The sequence below is a fragment of the Muscardinus avellanarius genome (assembly GCF_963383645.1).
Source record: "Muscardinus avellanarius genome assembly, chromosome: 7".
In the NCBI taxonomy this organism is placed as follows: Eukaryota; Metazoa; Chordata; class Mammalia; order Rodentia; family Gliridae; genus Muscardinus; species Muscardinus avellanarius.
In genome coordinates, this window is record NC_137793.1 from 1,782,656 (window position 1) to 1,801,191 (window position 18,536).

Sequence of the window (18,536 nt, forward strand, 5' to 3'; positions counted from 1 at the left end):
CACGCCCCAAAGCTGAGGCGCCGTCGCTCGGCCGCCACACTGCGCCTGCGCCGAGGCCCGGCCGCGCGCCCCCGCCCGCGCGCCCCGCCCGGCCGCGCTGCGCCTGCGCAGTCCGCGCCCCGGCCCGCGTCCCGGCGCCGCCTGACGCCGGCGTGACGTCACCGCGCCGGGCGGCCGCCATTACAGGGAGCCGAGCCCCGGAGCCGGGGGAGCGGAGACGGCGGCGCGGCGGCCGAGCACTGCGGAGAGAGCCCGCGCCCGGCAGTCGCCAGGGGCCACCGAGGCACCGGGACCCGCGGCGGCGTGTGCGTGAGGCCCGTGTGCGGGCGGCGGCGCGGGAGCAGCGCGGAGCGGGCGGCCGGCGTCATGGACGAGAAGGTGTTCACGAAGGAGCTGGACCAGTGGATCGAGCAGCTGAACGAGTGCAAGCAGCTGTCGGAGTCCCAGGTCAAGAGCCTCTGCGAGAAGGTGAGCGCCGCGCGACGCCGCGCAACATGGCGGAGCGGCAGGCCCGGCCCGGCGCCCCGGCCTCGCCTAAGATGGCGCCGCGGCTGCGGCTCGGGCGGCGGGGAGCCCGGCCCCCAGGCCCAGCCCGGACCCCCAGGCCCAGCCCGGCTCCCCAGGCCCAGCCCGGACCCCAGCGCCAGCCGCACCCCCAGGCCCAGCCCGGCCCGCGAGGTCACCGGCCCCCTTCGCGCTGGTCTCGCCGGCCGGTTGCTTACAGCCCTCTACGGTTAGGGAAGAAACCAGTCACCCCGTTTCTGCGAAGGTCGCAGTGGTAGTTAACTAGGGAAAAGTCGAACTTGTCCTTTTTTTTCATGGTTGGAAGAAATGGAGAATTTGGTGAGTCATACTCCATCAGGGGCTTTGGAGTTGGGAATCAAGTCAGATTAATCTGATTTGTCTGCTGACTCAAATTGGGTAGTGTGAAACCCTGCTCTGAGCCTCACACTTGGCGCTCGACACTTCGTTTTGAGAAAGCCACCGAAAGTGGAAAAGCGTCAAGTTTTATATCCTTGCTCTTTGTTGAAACACTTAGCCTGGTTGTGTGTCCGAGCTCCCGAAAGTAGTAGCGTAGTGATCCCTCCTTACTGGATCCCGGACGTCGTGCTTGGTGCTTACGCCATGTCTCACAGGTGTTGACGCTGGGTCGCCCTAGTCCACTTAGTAGCATTAGACTTTGTATTCTGTGTTACCCAGTTCTGGGTTGGGGCCGGGAAACACGAGTCTCCAGGTGACGTTTTAGCGAAATTGTATTTTTTAAAGTCGTGTAACTCCCTTTTTAAAATTACCAAATAAGTTCATCTCCACTACGAACTTCCATTCTCACAATAGGCCTTGTAGCATGCTAATATTTTATAGTAATGGAAAGAGATTTTGGAGAGCTATTTTCCTGACTTGTTTCTGGTTTGGTGTGAAAGTTAGGTTCATAACTTTGATGTATATAGCCCCAGGACAAACTTCCCAAAACTGTGCTAATAAGAGCTATTGGAATTTAAGTCAAACTTAGATTTATTTTTCTCAAGCCTGGACAACATTTTACTAGTAGGTGGTGAGATGGAACATCTTTTGGAGTTGATTTTTTTGTTTTGTTTTGTTTTTTTTGGTACAGGGCATTGAACCCAGGGGTGGGCTACCTCTGATTACAAACCCGGTGCTATTTCACTTTTTAATTTTGAAACAGGATTTCACTTAGTTGTGGATGGCCTCACTTAAGTTGCAGAGGCTGGCCTTGAAGCTGCAACTCTCTTGTCTCAGCCTTCCAATTACAGTACCAGGCTTGGTATTGCTTGGTACTGTGTGTGAGGGGGAGTACTGGGGATTGAACTTAGGGGCTATCTCCCAGCTACTTACATCCCAGCTCTTTTTATTGTTTTTTAGTTTGTTTTAAAACAAGGTCTAGCTAGATTGCTGAGAATTTCACTACTTGCTGAGGCTGTCCTCCTGTCTTAGCCGCCCAAGTACTGATTACAGGTGTGGGCCACAGCACCTGGCTCTAAGATTGGTTCTGAAGTTAATATTTTGTGCTTAAATACTGAACACCAGCTGGGCATGGTGGTGCAAACTTTTAATCCCAGTGCTTGGTTATTTTGAAGTTGCTAAAGCTGGTTTGTAGCCAGCTTTAGCAACTTCAAAATAATAACATAAGTTTCAAAATAATAAGATAGGGCCTGGGATGTAGTTCCAAGGTAGAATGCTCCTGGTTTCCATCCCAAGTACCACAAAAAATAAGTGCCTGCTGAGCACCTGTTGGAGACCTCAGATAGCGCGTTCTAAGGAGGGGATGGAAAGCCAGGGATGATTGCTTACTGCGGGGCTCTGGGTCTAGCTGGGAAGACAGGTATGTTCTGGAAGGGAGAGGTGTGACCTCGGCGGCCAGCCTTTGCACTGGAAACGTGCGCTCAGGGGGCTGGGGCCTGCCAAGACTCTGCAGACCGCACTGTAGTGAGCTAGTCACCAGCCACCTCCGTCGGCCACCGCAGGCTTCCCACTTTAGTCCTGCGAGAGCCCAGGCGGAAACCCTTGGGAGCTGGTTGAACATGGACGTCTCCACAGAATAGGCCCTTTTGGTGGCCATCGGCACACTGCCTTCGCAGTGTTTGGGGCGCACGACTTCTGTCTTTGTACAGATCAACATGGAAAGCCAAGAGTTCTCACTCTAGGCCTGTGTAGCCAGCTGGCATCTTAGTGAAAGCTACATATCCTCTGCTCTGTGAGTGCCTTCTAGTTAGTCATTTTGAAATAGAGTTCGTTGTTCTCTAGTAATAGTACTGTGTGTGTGTGTGTGTGTGTGTGTGTGTGTGTGTGTGTGTGTGTGTACGCGCGTGTGTGTGCGCGCGCGTGCGTGCGGGCGCGCTGTCCTTGAACCTTGATCCTCCTGTAGGCCTCCAAAATGCTGGGATTACAAGCATGTGCCACCATGCCCGGCCTGTTTGTTTGTTTGTACTAGGGATTGAATCAAGGAACTATACCTCCTAGTGCCTCTGCCCCTTTTATTTATTTATTGAAACAGTTTTGCTGAGTTATTGAGATTAACTTAAAACCTTAGGATTTTCCTGTCTCAGCTTCCCAAGCCACTGCAGTTACAGGTGTGTGCCAACATGCCTGGCAGATGATTTCTTTTACTATAAGAAGTGATGTTAGAAAAGCGTTTCTTTTACCTCTTTGAAGTTGCCTGATCTGAGTGGAATATTTAAAGTTAAATAGTAAAGACAAAAGTATAACATAAGAGGGCATTGTGATTAAGAACACTTGAATATTCTAGTATCTTATCTACAATGAACAATGTTAGGTATTCAGAATAGAGAAAATGGAAGTGTATGTTTATAGACAAGGTGTGCGTTTTATGTTGACTAGTTAAAATATTTTCAAGATGTGATTAAGATACACAAAAGCCAGTTTGTTGTGTGTGCAGTATGCCTGCCGATTTGGGTCCTGGTTGGTTAGGTTTGGTGAGGGTGTGGCTCTGTACTGGCACAGTCCCAGCAGCCTCATCACCGTAGTATTAGTGGTCACATAGGTTCCCATTTGTTGATAAAAGAAGTGAATAGTTACCATGGGCTGGGCTTGGCATTAGCGTACAAAGTCTCTGATTGTAGGACCCCAGTTAGCAGTGGTTTGACTTAGGTATGGTTTTTGGCTCTCAGGACTTACCAGACATGTGGAGAATGTTGTTTGGGAGTCAGTTGTTTTGTTTTGTTTTTCCAGCGGAGTTCTTAGGTATGCACTTTCCATTGCTCCACAAGCACTATAAATAAAATGTAGTCATTAGGCTTCATTTAGTTTTAACATGTTGCTCGGGCATGGGAAAAGCAGACTGTTTCCTTCTAATGAGATGAGCTGAAAAATATTTGACCAGGATTAAATTCTTAAATGAAGTCAGTAATATTTCTGTGAAATTGTATGCGTGTGTAATTCGAAAGGCTTTTGGCTCATTTTCATAGGAGTAATTTGAATATTGAGAACGAACAGTGGGAAGTGTATTTCAGAGTACTGCTTTCATCATTCTTTGGTGTCCTTTATTGTTCCCAGGTGTAGATAGAAGCCAAATGCCCAGGCGTGGTGGCACACTCTTGTCATCCCAGCATTTGGGAGGCCGAGACAGGAGGGTCAGAATTTGCAGACAGCCTCAGCTACTTAGTGAGGCCCTTTGCAACTCAGTGAGACCCTGTGTTTTTTTGTTGTTGTTTTTGGGTTTTGATTTTTTGTTGTTGTTTTGTTTTGTTTTGTTTTGTTTTGTGGTACTGGGGGTGGAACCCAGGGGCTTTCTACCTCTGGGCTATACTCTTAGACCTATTTTATATTTTATTTGGAAACAGTCTCACTAAGTTGCTGAGAGCCTTAGTAAGTAGTTTAGGCTGGCTTCGAACCTGTGCGATCCTCCTGTCTCAGCCTCCCAAGTGCTGGGATTACAAGCATGTACCAATGGCACACGGCTGAGACCCTGTTTTAAAATAAAGGTGGCTTACGCTTGTAATCCCTGCGCTTGGGAGGCGGAGACCTGAGGATCGGGCAGGTTTGAAGCCAGCCTCGCTGGCTTAAAGAGACCCTGTTTCCAAATAAAAATATAAAAATTAGGTGTCTGTAGCCCAGAGGTAGAAGGGTTTCCAGGAACCCCAGTACCACCAAAAAATAAATAAAGAATAAGCCGGCCGTGGTGGCGCACGCTTGTAATCCCTGGGCTTGGGAGGCTGAAACAGGAGGATCACCCAGGTTCTAAGCCAACCTCAGCTACTTAGTGAGGCTCTCAGCAACCTGGTGAGACCCTATCTCCAAAGAAAATATAAAATAGGTCCAGGGGTATAGCCTGGAAGTAGATAGCCCCAGGGTTCCACCCCCCAGTACCACCAAAAAATAAGATAAAATGCCTTCTTTTATCCTCTGTCCTCCACAGCCAGTAGCTGTGCCCCCCTCTCTTCAGCGTGGTGGATACCTTAGGAAGGAAGCGGAATGTTTTGTTCACCTGTCCGAGGGCCCACCCTGCCTCTTTCCTCTCCAGGGTGAGAGTTGTGCCTTCAGAGATTGCTGTGCGGTAGACTTTAGACGGAGCGGTGAGCGTGGAGAGGTTCGCGGAGTAGCCTTTCTGGTGGCCTGGGCGTGGCCTGGTGGAGTTGGTCAGCCCGGTGAGGCAGCCTTTGTTTTGAAGTCAGGAGGTGCTGAGTTCCGGTCGGGGTGGCAGGTCTTTGGGGGTGCTGAGAAGAGACAGGTTGAAGGGTGCAGAACAGGGGAATGCTTTTCCTTCCGACCTAGACTCGCTCTCAATTTGGCTTTTTCTGCCTCTTACTCTTTTTTTCATTTTCATTTTGATCTGAAAAAAAAATCCTCTCATACCCAGGCAGAGCCAGAATAGCATGGGAAGTGCGAAGGGGAAAGATGTTTTGTTGTTGCCTTAGGTGGCTTTTCTCTCAGCGGGGTGGGGGGTGCGCGCCTGTAATCACAGTACTTGGGAGGCTGACACAGGAGGATCACTGGTTCACAACCTACCTCAGCAATTTACAGAGATTCTCTGCAACTTAGAGCCCATTTCAAAATCAAAATAAAATAGGGCTGAGGAGGTAGCTCAGGGGTAGAATGCCCTGGATTCAGTCCCCAGTAGCAACACACACACACACACACACACACACACACACACACACGCACGCACGCATGGTGGCGTACGCCTGTAATCCCAGCATTTGGGAAGTTGAGACGGGAGGATGGAGGTTTGAGGACAGTCTTAGCTACTACTTAGTGAGGCCCTTTGCAACTCAGACCCTGTTTCAAAATAAAGAACAAAAAAATAGGGCTGGGAGTGTAGTTCAGAGGTAGAATGCCCCTGGGTTCCACCTCCAGTACTGCCCCAAAAAAGAAAGAAGGAAAAGAAAGTAGGCATGGTGTTGCAGGCCTGTAATCCTGTTCTTGGAAGATGGAGACAGGGGGATGGCAGGCTTGAGGTCAGCCTAGCAACTAAACCAGACCTTGTTTCAGAATTTAATAAAATAAAAAGGGGTATAGCTTGGCGGTAGAATGTCTCTGGGCTCCGCCCCCAGTGCACATCATTGCCCACCTGTCATATTCTGGACCCATGATGTGGAGTGCACGAGCGCCTTCACGCGCACTTGTAGACTCGGTCCTGGTGTTTCTTTGGTGCTTTGTTTTGGCTCTACTAGGGATTGAACAAGCCTGGGGTTCACTAAATCACTCAGGCTGGCCTCGAACTGGGTCTTCCACCTCCGCCGCCCAGCTGCCTGGGCTTTCCAGCTTGTGCACTGCCCACCAGCCCACGTGGCCAGCGGAAGGGACTGCTGGCGTTGGGCGGGCTCCCGCTCTGCAGGTGGGAGGCGGGGAGTCTTGTGGGGGGATTTGCTTCCACAGTCACACAGCAGCAGCTCACTCCTGCACTTGGTCGATCAGCTGTTCCTCCTGTGCAGGGATGACTGGGATCATGTGGGTGCTCAGTGCTTACGGAGATCGGTGGAGAGTGGGTCATTGTCTTTAAATGTCTTGACACAAACAGATGGGAAACAAAGTCTGTTTTCTTTTAATATCGTTTAGAATTAGAGTTGTCCCTTATTCGGTATATTTCTCTTTTTTTCTTTTCCTCCCCCCACTCCCCTACTGGGGATGGAACCCAGGGGCATTCGACCTCCGAGCTACACCTCCTGTCCTATTTTTTATTCTTTCTTTCTTTCTTTATTCTTTCTGTGTGTGTGTGTGTGTGTGTGTGTGTGTGTGTGTGTGTGTGGTACTGGGAATGGAACCCCTTCTACTTCTACCTCTCGGCTATACTCCCAGACCTATTTTATATTTTTATTTGGAAACAGGGTCTCACTAAGTTGCTGAGAGCCTCACTAAGTAGCTGAGGCTGCCTTCGAACCTGTGCGATCCTCTTGTCTCCGCCTCCCAAGCGCGGGGGATTACAAGCGTGCGCCACCACGCCCTGCAGTCAAGGAAGATTTTAGTGCTTCATAAAATGCTGGCAGCATCTGTTCAGTGTGAGCTAGTGGAAGACAGGTGGCATGAAGAGAGGCCTGGTATTCGAGGTGGTCGGCTTGTTGCCGTCGCTGTCCTCCTCATGCTGTCCACGGCACCAGTCTGGCCTCGTCATCGACTGATCACAAGCCACAACTCGCTGAGTTGTGGAAAGCGCAGGTCAGACCTGCCCCTCACCTTCCACAGGCTCTACCCTACGTGAAGCCGGACGGATTCTCCTCGGGTGTTGAGCAGGTGTTATTCTTGCCTAGGAATGAACCCCTTCCCCCCAGCACTGAGGATTGAATCCAGGGCACTCGGCCATTTTTATTTGGAACCAGGGTCTTTCTAGGTTGCTGAGCATTTCATTGTCCTCAAACCCATGATCCTTCCGTCTCAGCCTCCCAAGGACTGGGATTACAAGCATGGGCCACCATGCCTGGCCTAATTATCTTTTTTAAATGTTTTAAATGACTTTAGATCCACTTAATATTAAAAGCAAAACTGAAAAAACCCTTTTTTCATCCTTGCTTCTGTCTTTATGGGTAGATGTGTTCAACTATGTGTAATAGGAATATGGAGTGTTACGTTATTTAGACCAGAGTTTCAGTGAACATTCGAGTTAATTAGCATGTCTGTAATCCTGCTAGTACTTAGGAGGCTTAAACTGGAGGATTGTAGATCCAGGGCCAACCTCAGCAACTTAGCAAGACCCTATTTCAAATTAAAAGAATGGCTGGGCGTGGTGGCGCACGCTTGTAATCCCAGTACTTGGGAGGCTGAGGTAGGGGGATCGCGCAGGTTCGAAGCCAGCCTCAGCTACTTAGTGAGGCTCTTGGCAACTTAGGTGTTTCCAAATACAATACAGCTGGGGGCGTAGCTCAGGTGGAATGCCTCTGGATTAAATTCCCAAGACCACCTCCCCACACACACCACCAAGAAATAAATAACCAGGCACACAAAGCATGTCCAGTCTGTAGGTCGTGGACTCTGTAACTGATGAGTTTAGAGGGGGTTGAAAGTAAGATTCTAAATTCAAATTGAGAATGATAGAGAGGAATTGATGAGCTTATGCCGCAAAGATTGCCTTCTTTCAAGTAACTCCCCAAATTGTTCAAATTCTAGGATGGCATAGAATTTTAACTTCCCACAGTTACTTGTAATAAGATCCTATTAATAGGATAGCCTATTTCCAGTTTTAACCTTGTACTTGGTAGTTATATTGAACCTTTTTTGCTTGAATTCATTTAATCCAGTTCTTACCATTTGACTGAAATTTAGAAGAGTTCTGGTGTATCAAATATGCAGGTGCTAATTACATTGTTTTAAAAAATGTACTCTTTTCCCCAGAATGTTAATAATATCAGCTAAGAAATTTGAAGACCTGGACAATTTTTTGGAGAGCCGTAAGATCTCCAGTATCACGCAAAACCACACAGGAATCAGAATGTTAGAGTGAAACGGTGATGATTAAAAAAGAATCTGGAGCTGGGGTGGTGGCACTCAGCGGGAATCCCAGGGCTGGGGTTGAGGCAGGAGCGCAGTCTTGAGGACAGCCTCAGCAAGTGTACTGTTCCACGCAAGTCAGATGTGGCTGGAGTGGAGCTCGGGTGCAGTCATGCTTTGGAAACGCCCCTGTCGTTCACTTCGCGTCTTCCACCAGAGTGAGACTGTCTGGCCGTGGTGTGGCTGGTGACGCTCGAATGTGGCCCGCCGGTGCTCCTGGGTGCGCTTCCATGCCTCGCGCCTGTGCTCTCACTCAGATTGGCCTCCTGCTTACTTTTTTTTTTTTTTTTTGCAGTACTTTATGGGTCTGGGATGGAATCCAGGGGCGTTTGACCTCTGAGCTGCACCCCATGCCCTATTTTTTATTCTTTATTTTGAAACTGGGTCTCACTGAGTTGCAGAGGGCCTCACTAAGTAGCTGAGGCTGTCCGCGAACCGCAATCCTCCTGTCTCAGCCTCCGGAATGCTGGGATGACAAGCGCGCCACCACGCCCGGCTTATTCTTATATTTTGATACGGGGCCTCACTAGGCTGTCCATGAACCTGATCCTCCTGTCTCAGCCTCCCAAATGCTGGGATCACAAGCGTGCGCCACCACGCCCGGCTTTATTTATTTATTTTCTTAAGATTTAGAAGAGCACTTAGCCCAAGAGGGAGGAGCGGCATCTGCACGGTGCAGTCCAGGGGCATTTATCTGTGCCCGTTTCCTTTATGAGAGTGTGTCACTATGACTTGTACAAGGTTAAAATAGGTGTGGTGGTACATACCTCTAGTCCTTCACACAGGGCCTAGTGAGACCCTGTTTCAAAATATAAAATAGGGCTCTGGGTATAGCTCAGAGGGAGAGGGAAAGTACTTCTGGGTTCAGTTCTCAGTAAAAAATAAACACACATACACACATGCGCGGCACATTTTCACTGTGGTTTGCCTAAATTGAAATGAAGAGAACAAACAGCATTGAGGTTTAATGTTATTTTAAAAACATAATTTCATCTGGGCGTGGTGGCATGCTTGTAATCCCAGCATTTGGGACGTGGATACCAGAGGATAGTGGTTCTCAGACAGCCTCAGCTACTTAGTGAGGCCTTGTTTCAAAATAAAGAATAAAAATTAGGGCTGGGGGTGTAGCTCAGAGGTAGAAAACCCATGGGTTCCATCCCTGGTGCTGCCAAAAAAAAAATAGTTGTGGGTTTTTTTTGTGTGTGTGGTTTTTTGTTTTGGTGGTACTGGGGTGGAACCCAGGTGCTTTTCTGCCTCCGGGCTACACTCCCAGACCTATTTTATACTTTATTTGGAAACAGGGTCTCACTAAGTTGCCGAGAGCCTCACTAAGTAGCTGAGGCTTCGAACCCGTGCGATCCTCCTGTCTCAGCCTCCCAATGTACGGGAGCCACCACACCCGGCTTAAAAATAAAGTTTAAAAATAGTGATTTCTTTTCCAGTCTTTGTAGGATCTATAAGTTTATTCACAGCTATTTTCATTAGTGAGTACTAGGTGCTAAACTAGGCACCGTATAGCCAGATGGACTAAGTAACGGGCTATGCGTGGTGAATGTCTTGCGCTTGCTTTTTAGCAATGATGAATGAGGGGAGGTTTGATTTATCTTAGAAACTTTCCAGAATAAAGTAAAACTGTGTGTGTGTGTGTGTGTGTGTGTGCGCGCGCGAGCCCGTTCTAGCGACTGAGCCCAGCGGTGTTCTAGCTCTGTTCTGCACCCTCCGAGCCTTTTCATTTCTGTATTGAAACAGGATCTTAGCCTTGCTTGTTCAGCGCGGGCGTGCCGCAGGCTGGCTTGGATGTCTGGTTTAAAGTGACTGGCAGCCGGCATGGTGGGCACGCTTGTAATCCCTGCGCTTGGGAGGCGGAGACAGGAGGATCGCGCAGGTTCAGAGCCAGCCGCGCTGGCTTAAGAGACCCTGTTTCCAAATAAAATATAAAAATAGGTCTGGGAGTGGAGCCCAGAGGTAGAAGGGCTTCCAGGAACCCCAGTACCACCAAAAAATAATAAAAAATAAAATAAAGTGACTGGCCTTCCTGGCCGCCCTCTTCCTCTCTCTCATGACACTTGGCATGGTCTGTGGTTTGGCTTGGTTGCTTGTTTTAGTCTTCTCCCCACTGCAGTGGGCCTGACCTGTCTTATACCACTGTCTGGGTGCCAGGCACAGGGTCTGGCACATAGTCGTCCCCAGTGGTTGAGCAGATGACTGTCTTCTCAGCACTTAGTGAGGGGATTGAATGGTTGTAGTGAGGGGATAGAAAGCCCCTAGGGTCACTCCCCAGTACCACCAAGTAAGTAATTTTTAAAGCTGTACATTGGGTAGTCCAGTTGTAAAATAAGAAGTTTGTACCTTAATATGAAATACACCATAAATATAGACAAAAATGTAATGTTTTTCAAAAATCAGAAGGCAGATCACTGAGGACAGAGAAACGCCTTAAGTAGCGTGGACTCCTGGGGTGGGACAGCAGGTAGAGTCAGAACTCTAAAGCTGAGGGGCAGGGCTGCGTGGCTCGCTCTCCTTGGCTTTGTGGCTGCAGGGTCTCTGTTGTTTAATTAGGTGGCGATCTGACCGGCTTAACTGTTGGCAATAGGAATAGGGCCCTGCACCTTGGTCCACATTTTGTTTCTAGGTATTGGCTGAGTTAGCCAGTGGGTAGAACCTCACCATGTCTTGTCTTAATGGGCTTATACATGTCTTACACTAAGTTTGCCCTTGAGATGCAGTATGTTTGAGTAAATGTATTTTTGTTAATGGAGTTTAATGCCAAATGTATTGCTTTCTCTCCATCTTTAGGCTAAAGAAATCCTGACGAAAGAGTCCAACGTGCAAGAGGTCCGGTGTCCAGTCACTGTCTGTGGAGATGTTCACGGCCAATTTCATGATCTCATGGAACTCTTTAGAATTGGTGGCAAGTCACCAGACACAAACTACTTGTTTATGGGAGATTATGTTGACAGAGGCTATTATTCAGTTGAGACAGTCACACTGCTAGTAGCTCTTAAGGTAATTGCAATCTTCTGTCTGAGCCTTTTGAATGGTTAAGGCAATCCTCTTGAGTGCTCTTCCATGATTTGTGCGTTTCTTCATCTGAATATTGGGTTTTAGAAGAAAACTCCCCTGTAGGGATGCATTGTGCCCAGCGCTAGACCTGACGACCACAGGGACTGCCTGCATTCTGAATGAGAGGGTGGTTCAGAAGAAAACCACTGGTGTCTCAGTCAGCTCATGGGAAATGTTAGAAACTGGTAAAATAGACATTTGACTTCTAAAGTAAGCCAAGTAAGCCGGGTGTGGTGGGCACGCTTGTAAACCCAGCACTTGGGAGGCTGAGACAGGAGGGTCGCACAGGTTCAAAACCAGCCCCCGCTACTTAGTGAGGCTCTCAGCAACTCAGTGAGACCCTGTTTCCAAATGAAGTATAAAATAGGGCTGGGAGTGTAGCCCGGAGGTAGTAGAAGGCCCCTGGATTTCATCCCCAGCACCACCACCAAAAAAAAAAAAATTAAGTATGCTACTGGGTCCCCGGCAGAGGTGGCTGTCCGTCGCTGCGGCAGGTGACGCCTCCGTTCCGCCTTGTAGGTTCGCTACCGGGAGCGCATCACCATTCTTCGCGGGAACCACGAGAGCAGGCAGATCACCCAGGTGTACGGCTTCTACGACGAGTGCCTGCGGAAGTACGGGAACGCCAACGTCTGGAAGTACTTCACGGACCTTTTTGACTACCTTCCCCTCACTGCCTTGGTGGACGGGCAGGTTTGTGCATCCTAGAGCCTCGCGGCCATTGTGCTTAGGGATCTGCTTGCTTGGTGTTTCAGAGCCAACAGCTTGCTTTCCAGCCTTACATCCCTTTGGGGTAATGTCCCTTTGGGGGATTTTTTGGGTAGATATTTGGTAACGTTCATGTAAAGTTTTCTTAAAGTACTTTGGTTATATCAAGCACTGAACTGTATTGGGTAGGACCGCAGGGTTGGGAAATTCAGCCCATCCAACCTCTTAGGCTGTTTCTGGGCAAAGCTGTAATGTTAGGCGCTGTTTACTGGTCTAGAAGAGGTGTAACGCTCAGAACGTGCAGTGAGACACCAAGTGTGAAGATGATATGCCAGGACCTGGTGTGGGCGGGTGAGATTAGAGACACATTCAGAGAAGGAGCTAGTGGAGGCAGACATGGTAGCGATGGCTTGTCGGGAAGAGAGAGGTTAAGAATACCGAGTAGTTTGGAGTGAGTGAAATGACGGTGGCTCCTGAGACCCGGACCTTACTGAGCACAGAAACCCAGAGCCCAGTGGCGGGGCGGCTTCCAAACCTTTGTCCAGAATATTGAGTTACTGGTGAGCTTAACATTTTGACTAACCTTTTCAGATCTTCTGTCTGCATGGTGGCCTCTCGCCCTCCATAGATACACTGGATCACATCAGAGCACTTGATCGCCTGCAGGAAGTGCCCCATGAGGTAGGCCTGGCTTGATTGACACTTTACAGAAGCCTCCTAAGGGAGAGGAGAAATGTAGTTGCAACGTGGCTCATTTAATTCTCAAAAACAATCTCAATGGTTATGAACACGCCTGTCATCCTTGTTCAGAAAAGACCAAGAGACCCCCAAGACCACAGTAGCCATGGGACCAGGCTTACTGGAGTCTACATTGTCTCAAAAGCCTTTGTCTTATCTGGGTGTGGCTTATGCCTGTAATTCAGCTACTCAGGAGGCTGAGGCAGGAGGAGCTCAAGTTTGAGGCCATCCTTGACATCTTTGTGAGACCCTGTCTCAAAATTTAAAAATGTAAGCCAAGCACAGTGATATATATCTATAATCTCAGTACTTGGGACACTGATACAGGAGGAACCCAAGTTAAGGCCAACCTCAGCAACTTAGCAAGACCCTGCTTCAAAATAAAGAAGCCAACAAGGTGGTGCAAACTTGATCCCAGTACTCGGGAGTCTAAGACAGGAGGATCGATAGTGTGTGGCCGGCCTCAGCTCGTTAGTAAGGTCCTCCACAACCTAGACCCTGTTCCAAAATAAAAAGAATAAAAAGCCGGGCATAGTGGCGCACGCTTGTAATCCCAGCATTGGGAGGCTGAGACAGGAGGATCTGGATTCACTGCCAGCCTCGGCTATTTAGGCCCTTTGCAACTCAGACCCTATTTCAAAATAAAGAATAAAAAAAATAGGGCTCAAAGGTAGAGTGCCTCTGGGTTCCATCTCCAATCCTGCAAAAAGAAAAAGAAAATAGGGCTGAGGGTATAGCTTGGAGATAGAATGCCTGAGTTCAATCCTCGGTACTGCATAAAAAAGAAGGGTTGGGGATTAGAGCTTGGAGAGGGAATGCGCCCGGGAAAGTAAAAATAACTTTAGGGAGGGCTGGGTATAACTCAGTTAATGTGCCCTTGGGCTCAGTCCCCATACCAAGGTGGGTAGGGACCTCTGTCTTGGCCTGTCCCCCCCGTTTTGGGTTTGTGTGCTGTAGGCAAGCAGGCAGGGTGTGTGCTCTTGAGACTGTTGATGTCAGGTCTTACAGAACTGAGAAATGTGTCTCATTTGAAAAATAGTCTTAACTGTAAAGTTTCTTACCGCTTACCACGTAAAAGTGTAAATTGGCAGGGTGTTGTGCTTCTAACAAAGTTTTCAAATCATATATTTATTATAAGAGGCCTTTTGTAACTCGCACATGCTTTTTAGGGTCCAATGTGTGACTTGCTGTGGTCAGATCCAGATGACCGTGGTGGCTGGGGCATATCTCCCCGAGGAGCCGGTTACACCTTTGGGCAGGATATCTCCGAGACCTTTAACCACGCCAACGGCCTCACACTGGTGTCTAGGGCTCACCAGCTGGTGATGGAGGTATGTGCTGTTCTTTGAAACCTGGTTTGCTTTTTAGTAAGCAAAGGAAAGGGGTTAGGAGAGGGGTTTTACCCTCATGCCCTCGGTGGGTCATTCTGCACCTTCCTGTTGGTGGCTCCACCCTCATGGCCTGAGCCTTTCAGTAGATGTGTCTCCAACTAAGACCTAGCTTTGATGGAAGTGAAATGCATATTTATGTTCTCACAACATTAGAAGTGACGTGAAAGTGCTTGGGACCTAAGTGTGGGAAGGTGCGGTGCTGGGAGATGGGAGGGGCAGGACGTAGTGTGTGCGTATGTAGGAAAGGAAAACACAGCAGACTGTTAAGTGGTCCTTGAGGGCAGGGTATCGTTTGAGAGAGGAAATTGAAGGGGGACCTGCTTGAGCTCTTGGCATTGAACATGGATTAGTAACTTCTGGAGTTAGTGTCATTTAAATTAATACCAATACTGCCGGGCATGGTGGCGCACGCACACTTGTAATCCCAGTACTTGGGAGGCTGAGATAGGGGATCCAGGTTCGTGGATAGCCTCAGCTACTTAGCGAGGCCCTCTGCAACTCAGTGAGACCCTGTTTCAAAATAAAGAATAAAAAATAGGGCTGGGGCATGGTGGCGCGTGCTTGTAATCCCAGCGTTTGGGACGCTGAGACGGGAGGATCGTGGCTCGCAGATGGCCTCAGTTACTTAGCGAGGCCTTTTGCAACTCAGTGAGACTCAGTTACAAAATAAAGAATTTAAAATTGGGTGTAACTCAAGGCTAAAATGCCCGATTTCCATCCCCAGTACCAAATAAATAATTGTGAACAGTGCTGAACACAAAAATAGCTTGTGTGTTCAGTGGGCTGGAGACTGCAGGCCATCTCACTTGTGCCTGAGCGGTGGCCAGCTGTGGTCTCACTGTGACTTAGAGAAAACCGGACTCTGGCCTTCAGCAGTAGGGGTGGTCAGCTTTCTGTCTGGGAAAGTAGAGAGCTTCATCCTGTCAAGATCAGGTAGCCCTGTTGATTTGGGCTACTGGTGACGGTGACACAGGGTAGGATCCCTGATTGGAACAGTCCAGCCAGGAAGCAGAGCGCGGGCACGCCCCCAGCCACCCGAGGACCCCTGTGCGCCTCGGCCTCCTTCCTTCTGAGCCTGTGGGGGCCGTTGAGCACCCAGAGCGAAACAGTGGGCCGTGGGCCTCCACAGGAAGGGCCACCGCAATATTCATAAGTCGTGGTTGGGGTCACTACAGGGAGAGGCTGGTGGAGCCGGAGCCAGGCGCACGCCTGTAACCCACAGGCTGAGACAAGAGGGTCACGGGTTCAAGGCCAGCCAGCTCCAAAATAAAAAGGTGGGAGTGTAGCTTGGAGGTAAAATGCCTCTGCTGAAGGCATTTACACAAAGCCAGAGAGAGAAAAAACTATAGTTTTTGTTGATTGTTGCTACTTTTAATGTTTTTATAATAAAAAACCTGTTATTTGAGGAAAAATAAATACACATGGATTTTATAGGTTGTACAAAGTACAGAAAGTTGAGAAAGCATTCACATCCTTGAACGCCCTTCGGGAGGGTGGTGGCGTTGCCCTGAGGGATGTCGTGGTCGTAGAGGGGGAGTACATGAGTTTTATCCTTGCTTGTTAGGGATACAACTGGTGCCATGACCGGAACGTGGTGACAATCTTCAGTGCTCCGAACTATTGCTACCGCTGCGGTAACCAGGCTGCGATCATGGAGCTGGATGATACTCTCAAGTACTCTTTGTAAGTATCTGCCTGAGCGCTGGGCCATGGGAGGTGCGGGGAGTGCTCACACTCAGCGAGGCCGCTTCCGAGCTTCCCTTGGATGGACCAGTACGTCGGCGACCCTGACCTCTGCAGACCTGACGGGAGTTAAAGGCTTTGGAGTCTTACACTCTTCCCGGTGTGGCGTGCAGAGCCTGTCCTGTGCGTGCGCAGTCAGCACAGCGTGCAGACACTTGACGCTTCCCAGCCAGACGCACTGGCTCAGGCTGCCAGTTTGAAGCCAGTGGGCAATTTAAATGAGACCTGGTCTCAAAAAGCTTTCTTTTTATTTAGTAGAGCCTTCCTTTCAAACTCTTAGACGGATCCGCTGTATACGGGCATAGCCTCTGGCTGAGTATGCCTTGGCTCTTGGCGTTGGGTGCAGTTAGAAGACCCTCACTAAGCAGGCATGATGATGCCTTCCTTTAATCTCAGCTTGGAAGACTGAGACAGGAAGGTTATAGGTGCAAAAGGGCCTCAGCACCCTGCTGAGACCTTGTTTCAAAATAAAAGGTAGAAAGGGCGGAGGGGTGGCTTGGAGGCAGAATTCCCCTCGGTTCCATCTCCAGTACTACACGTACGAGGCCCTTATTAGATTCATGATTCAGCTGCAATTAGGGCTGCGTCGCATTGAGAGAAGCTAAAATTAGATAGGAGAATGTAAAGTTTGAAAGATGGAAGTTGTTCATTTCAGTTGTCCCGAGACACCCCGCGCTGATGTGCGTCTGTCCTTTTTCAGCTTGCAGTTTGACCCAGCGCCTCGTAGAGGCGAGCCACACGTCACTCGCCGCACCCCAGATTACTTCCTGTAAGGAGGTTTTAAACTTGTACAGCATCGCCATGAATCTGTGTTGACCTGACGGAAGCGAGAAGAGCAACAGTAACTCCAGAGTGTCAGAAAATAGTTAACGTTCAAAAACTTGTTCACACGGACCAAAAAATGTGCCATATAGAAATCCCAAGCCTGTGGTCACAGCAGCCGGGGCCACTCTCGAATGGCCAAGCTCGTTGCATGCTGGAGCGGCGTCGGCGGGAGACCAGTAGTTACTTTTGCTTTCTCTGAGAGACTGCAGGTGATAAGATGTAAATGTTAACACCCGCGAGTCGTTTTACCTTCCATTTAGCTATAGCTTTACTCAGCATGACTGTAGATAAGGGTAGCAGCAAACAATCATTGGAGCTTAATGGACATCTTTAAATAAGCACCCAGGCCCCTCTGCTTGTGAGTTTGGATGGTTGGTTTGTTTTCAGGGAAACCGTTTAATTTAATTGTATGGTTGTCTGCACTCGGTTTACGCCCTCCTCACATCTTGGCCCTGTTCTTTGTTACTGTCACAACCTGGTGAGTTGTTTTGAGCAGAGCCGCCCGTCTTGTGAGACGGTGCTACTGCACCAGAGCCCTGCAGTGTTTTTCATAATAAACTTGTGAACTAAGCTGAGAAAGTCAGGTTTTAACTGTACCAACAGACGAGACTGGTGCTGTGTGTCTAAAGATACATCAACTGACACCTTTTAGAATCTAGAATTCCAGGCGAAGAAAAGTAAACATCAAGGCCACTCCGTAACTCTCTGGTGACTCCTCGACATGGTGGCCTGCGCGGCAGGATTTATTTGCATGGCAGCTGTCAGCTCGTGGATTGCTACTGTGCTGTTCACCTGGCTGTCAGAAAGGAATCCGTGCTGCTCCAGTGAGCCCTGACTGTGAAACTGGAGAAATTGAGAGTTCTGAGGGTTTGGTTTTAATAAAACAGCATGTTTTTAGGTAGAGCGTAAACTAAATGTGTCTACTTAGTGCAGTTTCTGGTTACACAAACTCTTAAAATGATGGACAAATCGGTAAGTTCTTAAACGCTGTTGCGTCATCTGTTGCGTCCCGGCAGAGTGCTGCCAGGCGTTGGCCTGCGTTAGGCTCTGGTGGTCACGAGCAGGACACAGGGAGGTGGGTGCTGGGTCCTGGCTGGCGTCGCGCACGTTCACCCAGGGACGGAAGCGGCTCGTGAAATTAGAAATTAAAAGTTCTTCTGTCAGAACTAGTATCTGATATTTTAAGCTACTGAGATAAACTTTAGGACATTGTATGAATGTAGTAAATAAATGTTTCCTTTGTACTGTTGAATTTGCAAGGAACAGAGAAGTCACAGGGTTTTGTTTTGTTTTTTTTTGAGAAGCTTCAGAAAAACGGTTTTGAAGTGTGGGTACTTGGAGTGAGTTTCTTTAATGGTCCCCTTTTTCTCTTTGATCATCTAGTTGATAGCACCTCCAGTATTCAGAGTCCATTGTGCAGTGCAAGACGCCCTTGGTTTCTCTGTAGTCTCCATTTAAGTCTGCTGCTTTTTAAAAAGCACGTCAGCAAGCTGGGCGTGGTGGGCACGCTTGTAATCCCAGCGCTTGCAAGGCTGAGACAGAATCACACAGGTTTGAAGCCAGCCTCGGCTACTTAGTGAGACCCTGTTTCCAAATAAAGTATAAAACAGG

At 48.9% G+C, this 18,536-nt stretch overlaps 1 protein-coding gene across 1 annotated transcript; it reads left to right on the forward strand.

Annotated features, from left to right (window-relative positions):
* Nucleotides 1-366: 366 nt before the first annotated feature.
* PPP2CA (protein phosphatase 2 catalytic subunit alpha) lies at nucleotides 367-16,965 on the forward strand (the record flags this gene model as incomplete). The annotated part of the gene is made up of 7 exons (XM_080698915.1): nucleotides 367-468; nucleotides 11,254-11,463; nucleotides 12,040-12,213; nucleotides 12,820-12,909; nucleotides 14,136-14,297; nucleotides 15,922-16,040; nucleotides 16,801-16,965. The coding sequence occupies 7 exons, from the start codon at nucleotides 367-369 to the stop codon at nucleotides 16,871-16,873; spliced, it is 930 nt and encodes a 309-aa protein (XP_080555041.1). The 3' UTR covers nucleotides 16,874-16,965.
* Between the last annotated feature and the right edge of the window lie 1,571 nt (nucleotides 16,966-18,536).